Below are 12,364 nucleotides of genomic sequence, written 5' to 3' on the forward strand. Positions count from 1 at the left end.
AAAATAGTGCGAGGACACCGGGTTCAAAATATAACAAAAGGTTTTAATTTCCGTCCTTCAGGTTCAACAGAAAACAGTCAAAACAGGGGGTAACTCAGGCTTCGGTCAATCTTTGCCGGTAGAACTTAACTTAACGGAAATCCACTTCTGTAAGGAAAACAACACCGTCCTCCCGGTCTCTCCTGCCTCCTCGAATCCTTATGGCTTGGTCTGCTCTTCTCAGCTCGTCTCCCTCCAACGGTGTGTCTTCCACCTTTATGAAGGCCTCCGGGTCGTCACACCCTGATGGGTCTCAGGTGTGAGGGGAATGCTCTGAGTTTCGGGGCACCAGCAGATGGAGCCATAGTTAGAGCCATCGCCGGTGAACGTATCTCCCTTCCAAGACCAAGCCTCTCGTGACATCACACATCCCCCCCCTCGAGACCGACGTCCTCGTCGATGTGTAGGAGGTGTAGAAGGCGTCCCGTCTGGAGAGTGCATCCGCGTTGCTGTGGCTCTTGCCCGCCCTGTGGACAACAGAAAAATTAAAGGCTTGTAAGCTCAAGAACCACCTAGTGATCCTACGGTTTGTTTCCTTGTTCTTGGCCATCCACTGCAGAGGGGCATGATCCGACACCACCGTAAACTGTCGGCCCAGGAGGTAGAACCGTAGGGATTCCAGGGCCCAGGTAACTGCGAGGCATTCCTTTTCCACTGTGGAATAGTTCTTCTCCCTTGGAAGTAACTTCCTGCTTATGTAGAGGATTGGGTGTTCCTCCCCCTCACGTGTCTGGGCGAGTACCGCACCCAGACCCACCTCTGAAGCGTCCGCCTGTACGATGAATTCCTTCCGGAAGTCTGGTGCCACCAGGACTGGACCGGAGCACAGAGCCCGCTTCAGGTGGCTGAAGGCCGCCTCCGCCGCAGGGTTCCACCTCACCATTCGGGAGTGCCGTTTGGTGGTCAGTTCTGTTAGAGGGGCTGCTATGGTGGCAAAACCCATAATAAAACGTCGGTAGTAGCCGGCTAGGCCTAAAAATGTCCTCACCTGTTTCTTGGTGATGGGCTGTGGCCAGTCCTGTATGGCCCGCAACTTGGCTTCCTGGGGCTTGACCAAACCCCTCCCAATGGTGTACCCCAGGTAGTTTGTCTCGCTGAAAGCCAGCCTGCACTTCTTGGGGTTTGCTGTGAGCCCTGCATCTCGGATTGAATCAATCACAGCTTGTACTCTGGGTAGGTGACTGTCCCAATCGGGACTGTGTATGACCACATCATCCAAATATGCTGCCGCGTACCTCTTATGGGGAGCAAGGACCCGATCCATCAATCGCTGGAACGTGGCCGGTGCTCCGTGGAGACCAAAGGGGAGCCGGGTATACTGGTAGAGCCCCTCCTGTGTCGCAAAGGCAGTCTTCTCCTTAGACGCCGGCGTCAGGGGAACCTGCCAGTAGCCTTTTGTGAGGTCAAGCGTGGTTATGAAGCGAGCACATCCCAAGGAGTCTACCAGATCATCGACACGAGGCATTGGGTATGCGTCAAATTCAGATACTTCATTCAACTTCCGAAAATCGTTGCAAAACCGTATTGACCCGTCCGGTTTGGGAACCAGTACAATGGGACTTGCCCAGGCACTTTGAGATTCCTCGATCACTCCCAACTCCAACATCTTCCTTACCTCCTCCTGAATGGCCCCCTTATGAGCCTCCGGCACCCGGTACGGGCGCTGGTTCACCGTTTTGCCTGGCACGGTGCGTATCTCGTGCTGGGTCACTTCCGTGTGCCCGGGAAGAGAGGAGAAAACATCCCGGTTACGGTCCACTAGTTCCCGAGCCATCTGCCGTTGATGGGGGGACAGGCTGGGACCCACCTGCACCTCTTCTCGCCCTGGTTCCTTGGACTCCGTGGGTGTTGGGCAACTGAATAGCGCCTCCCTGGCGTGCCACTTCTTTAAGAGGTTAACATGATAAATTTGCTCACGTTTTCTTTTTCCCGGTTGCCTTACCTTGTAATTGACCTCTCCCACCCGTTCAATGACCTCATATGGTCCTTGCCAAGTTGCCAGGAATTTACACTCCACGGTTGGCACCAGGACCAGCACTTTGTCACCCGGCTTGAACTCTCTGGGTTGAGCAGACCGGTTGTAGGAGGCTTGCTGTTGCCGTTGCGTGGTCTCCATGTGTTCCCGCATCATGGGATAGATGGCCTTCATTCTCTCCCTCATGGCCCCGACATGCTCAATCAGGGTCCGCTGTTGGCATGGCTGCTCCTCCCAGGCCTCCTTCGCAATGTCCAGCAGTCCTCTGGGTCTGTAAGAAAGCAAGAGCTCAAAGGGTGAAAAACCAGTAGAAGACTGCGGCACCTCTCTCACCGCAAACAGCAGGTACGGCAGCAGGTGATCCCAGTTGCGCCCATCTTCCCCAACGGCCTTACGTAGCATGGACTTTAGAGTTTTGTTAAACCGTTCTACTAATCCATCCGTCTGGGGGTGGTAGACTGAGGTTCTTAGTTGTTTGATCTTCAGTAGCGCACAGAGTTCCTTCATCACCCTGGACATAAACGGAGTCCCTTGGTCGGTCAATATCTCCTTTGGGATTCCAAGACTGGTTGAGAGGAGAAACAGCTCGTTGGCGATGTGTCGGGCCGTAGCCTTCCTCAGCGGGATGGCCTCAGGATATCGGGTTGCATAGTCCAGGATGACCAAAATATACTGATGCCCTCTGGCACTTTTTGGTAAGGGCCCTACTATGTCCAGTCCAATCCTCTCAAAAGGAGTGTCGATAATTGGTAATGGGATGAGCGGATTTCTGTATGTGGGCTTTGGTGCCACTTGCTGACATTCTGGGCAACTACGACAGAAATTCTCAATCTCTTTGTGTACTCCGGGCCAAAAGAAGCGTTGCAGGATTCTCTCCTTAGTTTTCTCGACCCCTAGGTGGGCCCCTAGTGGGTGCGTGTGTGCTAAGTGAAGTACGGTGGCTCGATAGGACTGTGGTACGAGGAGCTGTTCATGCACTTCATCATTTTTCTTTACCACCTGGTAGACTAACCCCCGACTTACTGCAAAATGTGGATAGGTAGGGTTTGTCCGATCCCCTAGCACTACTCCCTCTAACACCTGCACATTTCTCAGGGCATTTGTCAAGGTGGGATCCTGTAACTGGGCTGTACCGTACTGGCCTGTGAGCGGGGGAAGTGTGTCGATGCCCGGGATGTCTTCCTCGCTCGAGATCGGCGCACTTTCCTGAGCCATGTTGTCTTCTCCCGTGTCCGGACCCGCCTCGGTGTCAGCCTGGGCACCTGTCATTCCTCTCCGCTTCCGAGGTACTCTGCTTAGCCGCTCCTGAGTCTCCCTCCACAGCAGGTGGAAGGCTGGGAAGTCTCGTCCAATTAGGATGGGGACGGGCAAGGAATCAACCACCCCCACCTCCGTGAGTATGGTCCCCCGGGTAGTGGTCATCGTGAGTTCAACGATGGGGTAGTCTCTGGTGTCTCCATGGACACAGGAAACGGGAAGGACTTTCCCTGGGGTCAAACCAAGTGGTCCTATCAGGTCCTTCCGTACCAGGGTAGCTCGGCTACCCGAATCTAGCAAGGCCTCCACGTCCTGGTGATTCACAGTCACCGGGCAGGTGGGAGGTCGATCTGAGGGGGCATCTACAAGTCCTATGAGCGAGGCAAACCGGGGGGCGGGTGATGAGCTGGATGACTTAGCCGTGGGCATAGGGTCGTCCGCCTGCGTCCCACAATGCCAGGAGAGGTGTCCCACTCCCCCACACCGGTAACACTGTCTGGTTTCCCTTTCCTGGTGTATTTCCTTGGGACCCAGCGGGTTTCTGGCTCCCCCTGGGGCTCTTGAAGAGGCTGGGTTGGTAACCTTGGGACGGGTTGTTTCAGTCTGTGGTAGGGCCATGCTCCTGGGTTCTCTTCTGGAGGCCCGAAGCATATCTGCTGTGGCTTGATACTTTTCCACTGCTTCCACGGTTAGATCGGCCGTGGTCAGGGCCTGTTGACTGAGGAACCGCTTTGCCTCATAAGGCAGGGCACGTAAGTATCGATCCACCACCACGGCCTCTACTACTGCAGGCGCCGTATTCCTCTGTGGTTCCAGCCACTTCCGCGTGATCCGTACAAGTTCGTGCATCTGTGCTCGAGGAGGTTGGTCGGGTTGGAAGGTCCAGTTGTGGAAGCGCTGGGCCATACCAAACTTGGTAATTCCATTTCTGCTCAAGATCTCCGTTTTCAGGGCATCATAGTCCGTCGCTTGGTCAAGTCCCGAACAGCATTCAGTGCCTCCCCAGTTAGAAAAGGGGCTAACAGACCAACCCACTGGTCCCTGGGCCAGGCTTCCCTAGTGGCCGTGGCTTCAAAGGCATGCAGGAATGCCTCAACGTCATCCGTGGCACCCATCTTGGATAAATAGTTACTTGCATTTATTGGGCGTACATTCCGGTCGGCCATCTGTTTCTGCAGTTGTAATTCCTCCGCCCTCAGAAGGTTGGCTTTCTTTTGTTCTTCCAAGAGAGCCAAGTTTGTTTGCATCTGGGCTTGCTGGCCAGCAATAAGGGTCTTCAAGATTTCTTCCATTTTGTCCAGTGAGGGGCCTACAGTCAATCTAGAAAAGTGTTGAATCAATCTTTCGGTGTCCTCCTCTGACATGCACTAAATCCGCTTGAACAGTGCCCGCATCCTCCACCATATGTGATGTCACGAGAGGCGCCGCCGCTCTCTCCGGGGTAGTTCAAAATAGTGCGAGGACACCGGGTTCAAAATATAACAAAAGGTTTTAATTTCCGTCCTTCAGGTTCAACAGAAAACAGTCAAAACAGGGGGTAACTCAGGCTTCGGTCAATCTTTGCCGGTAGAACTTAACTTAACGGAAATCCACTTCTGTAAGGAAAACAACACCGTCCTCCCGGTCTCTCCTGCCTCCTCGAATCCTTATGGCTTGGTCTGCTCTTCTCAGCTCGTCTCCCTCCAACGGTGTGTCTTCCACCTTTATGAAGGCCTCCGGGTCGTCACACCCTGATGGGTCTCAGGTGTGAGGGGAATGCTCTGAGTTTCGGGGCACCAGCAGATGGAGCCATAGTTAGAGCCATCGCCGGTGAACGTATCTCCCTTCCAAGACCAAGCCTCTCGTGACATCACAATGGGTACAGGAGAGTTTTCAAGTTTGGGCTATAACAGCAGTAACTACAACAGTATGTGTTGTGTCCCTGCACACGTGCAACCATTCTCTTTCCATCCTCTGTTTTGTAACCCTCTTGAAGGAGCTCAGTCTAGGGCTCTATAACTGGAGGAGCCTCAGTTCCCAAGGTCTCATTAGAGCTGATCTCCTCCCTCCGAAATCCATGTGAATGACGCTTTCAGTAAACTGTTAAGAGAAGAAAGGAGACAGATGAGTATAGGAAATACTGAGAGAAGGGATGATGTGCAGCAACAACAGTATTCTTTGTAGCTAAGTTACTATTGAGCAAACACGGACATGGACATGGTTTCATCTTGTTAAGCCCTCGTTTTTACTTTCATAACGAAACAACGGCTTTTGTCAAGTTTAGTAGACCAACGAGCAAAACATGTCTTGTCTCAACAACGATTCCTCCTCTCTACCAGGCAGGAACCTGCATATCTTAAAAGTTAAGCCAATGCCAAAGTGTCAGCAGGGAAACACTCCACTTTGTTGCAAAGAAGTCCTATTGTATAGAAGTCCATTAGAGACTACTACCTGTACTACTACTACTACTTCTGTCTTGATTTATTCCATCAGTAAACATTGCAGACATGACTTCATGGTATCAATCTTTAGTTTCCATACAGCACAATGTTCATTTAGTAAATGATGGGCTATTGAGAGTCAAATAGACGATAACGCAGCGAAATCATAAGGACGGGGCTACTGGCCGTTGTCCAATCTAGAAACATTAGTTCTTTAATAAGAAAAGTGAAGAACCAAGATGGCGATGGCAAAAATGCTCAACTCAAAGCTTCAAACGGCAGTCCACAAACCATTAGGTGACACTACTGTGACAAGGTCAACTATTACAGTCTATGTGCAAGACCATATGTTGGGCCAATCGGATCTTAGACCGTACTCACTTGATAGTTGATGCATCCCGCAGGAACATTGGGAAAAATCCTATTGGATAAACAAGAGTAACAATGGTCTTAAATAAGCCAATCAGAACTTGTACACTTTGGAGGAACTCTTCAAGCTGTACTTTAAAACATCGCCCTGTACTTTGTCCCTCTAATGACATATGTGGCTTTTGTCCTGGCTTGATGGTAACCATTAGATAAAAGTATAGTTTAGGCGCGGGTAAAACTAGACTGGACATTGTGTCCAGTGCGATGAATGCATAGTTGTTCTATTTTCTCTTTCTTTCATCTTTTCCAGCATGTCTGTGTTTGTGTAACCTGCCTGCACTGTCAGAACATCAGACTAAACACCGTGGAAAGTCATCTAAGTGAGGCACTGGGCACTCCCTCTCCCACACACACACACAGACAACAAAACACACACAAACGCACACACACGGGCAGTGGTGTTTGATCTTTGTTAAAGTCAGTTGAGGGGGTTACAAGTTTGCAGTTCACTACAGCCGCTCATCAAAATGTACTGGTTCTTCACCGGCACAGCGGGGGTCCTATAACCCCCCCACCCCCATCAGACGCACACCCACACACTTGCACAGCCTGATGCTACTAGTTTGCACAGCCACCTTCGGATGCCTTGATCAGGCGCCTGTTAGCACTCCCTGTCTGCCTTGTTTGTGTGTGCACGTAAGCACGTGTGAGCCTCACATTCCCAACTCTGACGTCATACCTCTCATCAGACATTTTCTGGATCATGGACTTGTTTTTGAAGCCTATTGGAATCTGCTTTACCGTGGTGCCGGGATTGACTTTATCTCTCTCTCTCTCTGTTGTTCTGCAATCCTCACAGATGTTGACGAGTGCGCGGACAACAACGGCGGGTGCCAACAAGTGTGCGTCAACACCATGGGGAGCTACGAGTGTCAGTGCACAGACGGCTTCTTCCTCAGCGACAACCAGCACACCTGCATCCACCGCTCTGATGGTAGGACTGGAACAGAGACGCTGAGTACATTCAGAATGGTTTTCGGACGCTTTTTGGAACGCAATCATTTGAGAGAACCGCAGAAAACCCGTTGCGGTTTGTTTCAGGGTTATGTAAAGTTTCAAACTTCCATCTTAAACTAAACAAAGTGTTTACATTCTCTAAAATAGTTTGGGTTAACTAGATGAAGTTACTAGAATGGGTTGAGAATGCTATATAAAATGTGTTTATCATTGGTGTAATGAATCTGTACAAGGTTCCTGGAAGGAAATCGAAAGAAGTGCTGCTTTGCTTTCACTGGTGTAGCATTGAGGAAGGAGTTAGGCCCACTGTTTCTGACAGAATGTTTTAAAGACAACTCAAAGCAATGACATTCTCATTGTATTACAAGGCATGGCTTGCAGAAACGTTTCTGTAAACCTGATTCTTTCAGACTGGATAGATGAGTTGATGGGCCCTCATATAGAAGTAGTAGTATCAAATGTCATCAGTTGTGGTACTGGTAGTTCTAGCAGTAGTTTTGGTAATAATAGCAGTAGAAATATTAGTAGTACAGTAGTAGTTTTTGTAATAGTAGTAGTAATCAGTTCTAGTAGTACTACTACTATTAGTTATTTTAGTATTATTTGCAGTAGAAATACTTGGTAACAGTAGTAGTGGTAGTATCAGTTGTAGTATTACTGCTAGCAGTAGAAATAGTACTATTTGTAGTTACATTACATTACATTACAGGTCATTTAGCAGACGCTTTTATCCAAAGCGACTTACATTACACTTTAAACCCATGGCTTTGTCACATTTTTGCCCGGGGAGCAATTAGGGGTTAGATGTCTTTCTCAGGGACACTTCGACACGGAACATGGGGCAGCCTGGACTCGAACCACCAACCTTGTGCTTCCCAGCACACCTTCTCTAACCCCTGCCACAACAACCCGTGTAGTTGTAGTTTTGGTGTTAATAGCAGTATAAATATTAGTGGTAGTAGTAGTTTTTGTAATAGTAGTAGTAGTAATCAGCTTTAGTAGTACTATTACTATTAGTTATTTTAGTAGTATCAATAGTAGTATTTGTAATAATAGTAGTAGCATTAGTAGTGATTGTAATTGTAGTAGTATTAGAGAGAGCAACAAACAAAACAGCTGTATACCGAGTTAAAATGTTAAAATATAGATCAATCATTGGGGCTTTTATTTTGAAATGATGGGATTGCCTGATGAAGAGAGAGGTTTGGGAGGCATAAATGGAATGTTTAACATTCAAAGTGAAAGATTTTTAAACGATAGGCCTCATCACAAGTATTAACGTTTGAATTCCCTTCAAAGGGCTTTTATTTTGAAATGATGGGATTGGGGAGAGGAGACAAAATCAGACTGTTTGGTACACTAAAAAATAGTTTATTAAATGATAGTTCTCCTCACAAGCATTACAGGTACAATTCCATACATGGGGTTTTGTTTTGAAATGATGTAAGTGTGTGTTAGGCATGTGGGGAAGGAGAGAGAGGGGGGGCCGGAGGATGGGACGGGCATGACGTCAGTATCAGAGGTATGCAGAAGCAGAACGCTTTGAAAGTTAAAGTTAAGGAAGATTTGAGAAATTTCTCGATAAAGAATCATTTTAAACAAAAATATGAATATTGCTTAATATTTCAAAAAACATAATTGGCATTCCAACTATGACATTCCTCAATTGTACTTTGTGTTTTATACTTTTTCAACTACCGTATTTTCCGACTTAAATCTGCCGCCTGCCAAGGGATCCTTTTAGAATAACTTATTGTCCCCGTTAAGATGGTTCAGCTACTGTAAAGAAAAGGGCACCGTCTCTCGCTCTTTAATCTCATGAAGTGCTCGGCAAGAACGACAGCTTTGTTTCTCCGACGCGCCCTGAAACGAGCTCCATATCTCACGCGCTTGAGCACCGCTCAGCATCTCGCCGCCATAGACCGAGCTTTGGCATGTTTGGCGCCTTGAGCGCCGTGTACAACCAGTATGGATCAACCGATTAACCAATTGATCCATATATATAAAGCGCCGGATTATTATTATTATTATATAAATCACTGTCGTTTTTTGATAAAATGAAAGGCTTTTAAGTACGCCTTGGAGTGCGGAAAATATGGTAATATGCTAAACTAAGATGGTAAACATTGCCCCTGCTGAACATCAGTGTATTAGAACTGTTATCATGAGCACGTTAGCGTGTTCATCACAGCATAACGGTCAACAATCTCCTGAAAAACCGGACGTGTCTCAGACTCTGACCCTTTCCTAATACTCTTTAAATGTATCTTCTCTAACCTGTGGTTCTGGGACAGGGAGTGACATTCTGAGAGAAACATGGATGTTCTCTGAGAATAAAGTTGTAAATTTACAGGAAAAATCTCAGATATTCTCAGATTATTAAGTACAAAATTTGCAAGAGAAAAAAACATACAAATTCCCTGATTAAGGTCACAAATGTATGAGACCATACTTTAACATGACCATACTCATCCCAACACAGAACTCAGTTAATCACAACGGGGTTGCACACCTAAAATATATTATTCTAAATGTTTGTTTATTAAAAAACACTGAAGGAAAATGAAAATATGTATTCTTCAGGACCATGGCCTTGTTCACATCTGAAACAGCAATCTTTAGGTATTGCTAGGATAGGGATTTTTTTGGGCAGAGATGATTTTACAATCTCTCCGAAGAAGCTAGTTTCCTTCTCATAAATAATTACGTTTTTTCTTGTTTTTACAACTTTTTTTTCCCCTGTCTTCCGACTCAATAATAATAATAATAATAAGTAATTAGTGCAGTAATTGTAAATGTAGTACAGGTTCATACACAAACACTAAATTGTCTTCAATGAAATAAATGTCATCCATTTAAACGATAAAGCACCCAGGGGACTATAAAATGGTTTAATCACCTATATGTGGGGGCTTTTCGAACATGAAACTGCCTCAGTCTTGAAATGAATCTCCCCTAATTTACGCCCCTGCTCTTTGCTGTCGACTCAGTGCCTCCTAAAAAGTAATCTCCCTTGTGTGACCCTGTGACAGGCTCTCTGGATCACAAGAAGACATGGGATTTAAGGGCACTGACATCATGCCTCTGGCTCGACCTTCCACACCCACACTGGCATTGGATTTCTATAAATCGTTTGACCCCACTACTCTGGTATCAACGACCCGTTACGCCTGTCACATTTAATTTATGGGCTCACTTTGAGGAAGTGGTGATCCCGAGGTGAGGAGGCCTCCTTTGTCCCTCTGCACTCGCACACACAGACATTCTCTCAGTACGTATCTGTGAATGGGGACAGTGTGGCGGTGAAGTTCAAACAGTACGAGAGGACAGTCATCTGTCATCTTTGCAATGGCTCAAAAGAGAGAAGGCGCAGGGAAGGGGGGGGGGGGGGGGGTCAAATACAGGAATAAGCTTCAGCAGAGTGACCTCTCCTGTTTCCTCTCCCTCTTCTCCCGCCTCACCGTGTCCGTGGGGTCCGCGTCGGGGCGGGTTGAGAGCCGGCGTCAGCGATTCTCTGTGGAGACTTTCAGAGAAAGAGGTGAAAGAGATGCAGAAATAGAAGTGTGTTTGCTCACTGGAAACCCCCACGTACAAGCATGCAAATACATCTTGCTCAAACTTCCAGTGTCGGGATAGAATTTAGGGGGTGGCCATAGAGGGTTCTCGTTTTTTTTAAGTGGATTTGTTCCACCAGAGAATGAGACCACAGATTAAAAATAGGATCAATTTGACCAAAATCCAATAACTATCTCACATCTCATTTAAACGTATTTTCAACCAAATCCAATTAAATTACAAAATATACTTATCCATTAGCTCAAAGTAATTTCTGTGTGCCATTCTCCCGTCGGAGGGATGATCGTGGTAAACAAGCAGCCCTGCAGCCCTGCCTTGCTCTGGTAGGCTGTTCTGAGCCATTGGCCAGCACTTCGCAGCCCCCACCCCGTCCACAGATCCTCAATCGGACACTTGTCTCCTCTTCGTCTCCTGCACAGGAATAGCAGCAGCATCCCGCCGTCCCACAGGAATCTCCTTGCACATGGTTCTTTCCATCTTCCATGCCGTGGCCCGTTTTTTCATCTCCTTTTATTCACTTTCTCCTTTAACTGCTGACCCCGTGAAGGGATATGAATATGTGCTGGGTTTGTGTCATTGATATTATTAAATAAACACACCATTTGCTCCTATTCATAAACTCCTGTGTGTGATTTGCAGGAACAGTACAGAAGTTGATTGGTTGCTGTATTATATTTAAAATGATTCCCTCTGTGTCCACTGGGTCTGTCTGATTTATTCATTTTGCCTTTTGGACAAACAGCCAAAACAGAGAAAACAATACGCTTGTAAATTCTTCTCTGAGCTCAGCACCAATTTCCTGGCAAGTTAGAGTTGGCAACAAGCAAGGAATTTTAAACGGCATCTCATGCGGACGCTGTGCATGGCGCTCCAAGAGAATATTTGGATCAAGCTAACAATTTATCTAGAATCAAACGGGGAATTTTGCTTTTTTTTTTTTTAAGTGGCAATATTTCTTAAATGCCTTGATTTGTCTTTTTGTCCACAATTAGAAAAGTTGAGCATGTCTCCTGGTGGCAAAACTGCGTCTCCCTGTGATTTACGGGAGTTGGATGGCAGCTCCTGGAACAATTTGTTACAATCCACAGGAGGAAATGGCACACGATGCATGGTGCTCCATCATGTGACATCTCTTCACACCTGAGTTAATGGAATTCAAAGAAAAGACTATTTATTTAATGTTTAAGATGCACACTTTGTAATTAAAAGCTTTCTGTTGATCCTTTTCCAGTCTAAAGTCCCCTATATAAAAAGGGACAAAAAACTGGTCAGAACCGAACCAGAACCGACAATTCAGGTACTCATGAAAAAATATCTGAATGCTTCACCTGATTGGAAGCATTACAGTCTTGGCTACAGTATGCAATGATCAATTTTAAAATAATCCAAGCAACTTTAGCCAGTGTAGTATTAGTAAAATAAATAGACTCTGCAAATTAGCCCAAAACTTGTGCGATCGGCGGTGTACAACTTGAACAGTCCTTCGATGCAAAATGCTGTCGTGAAAAGAAGAAACACAGCAAATGGCATTAGCAGATCATCCTGAATCTAGTGTTACTGTTATCTCAATGTTTTATAGGATTTATAGGGCTGTTAGTGACATTTTTTTAGGCAAATCTTTAAATGTTCTATATCTAAAAACATTTTTTACACATCATAGCACAGAGGGGTTCCCCTTTATCCCCACAAAAAAAGGTCCAAATAGACAGAA

At 46.6% G+C, this 12,364-nt stretch overlaps 2 protein-coding genes across 8 annotated transcripts in view; one reads left to right on the forward strand and one right to left on the reverse strand.

Annotated features, from left to right (window-relative positions):
• The window catches only part of scube1 (signal peptide, CUB domain, EGF-like 1), an 87,568-nt gene that overhangs the window by 21,105 nt on the left and 54,099 nt on the right, over nt 1-12,364 (forward strand). For all 3 annotated transcript variants that reach the window (XM_040173981.2, XM_078101119.1, XM_078101120.1), the window contains one exon: nt 6,920-7,054. In XM_040173981.2, the coding sequence (XP_040029915.1) occupies nt 6,920-7,054 (135 nt within the window). The remainder of the gene's footprint in view (nt 1-6,919; nt 7,055-12,364) is intronic.
• Nucleotides 23-4,232, reverse strand: LOC120828949 (uncharacterized). Of its 5 annotated transcripts, XM_078102149.1 has the most exons (4): nt 1,655-4,232; nt 1,275-1,420; nt 1,028-1,173; nt 23-506 (listed from the first exon to the last, which is right to left on the reverse strand). In XM_078102149.1, the coding sequence occupies exons 1-4, from the start codon at nt 4,175-4,177 to the stop codon at nt 256-258; spliced, it is 3,066 nt and encodes a 1,021-aa protein (XP_077958275.1). In that variant the 5' UTR covers nt 4,178-4,232; the 3' UTR covers nt 23-255. The 5 variants fall into 5 exon arrangements, with proteins under 5 accessions (XP_077958275.1, XP_077958273.1, XP_077958271.1 ...); XM_078102147.1 differs by having other exon boundaries at nt 1,275-4,232; XM_078102145.1 differs by having other exon boundaries at nt 23-1,420.

Source organism: Gasterosteus aculeatus, chromosome 4 (genome assembly GCF_964276395.1).
Source record: "Gasterosteus aculeatus chromosome 4, fGasAcu3.hap1.1, whole genome shotgun sequence".
In the NCBI taxonomy this organism is placed as follows: Eukaryota; Metazoa; Chordata; class Actinopteri; order Perciformes; family Gasterosteidae; genus Gasterosteus; species Gasterosteus aculeatus.

Excerpts from the sequence above, each read along its gene's own strand:
- LOC120828949 (XM_078102145.1), bottom strand. The coding sequence starts at position 4,177 with ATGGCCCAGCGCTTCCACAACTGGACCTTCCAACCCGACCAACCTCCT. Across the intron at positions 1,421-1,654 it reads AGGGGGCCATTCAGGAGGAG|GTTCCCCTGACGCCGGCGTC; the intron begins GTAAGGAAGATG and ends GGCTACTGGCAG.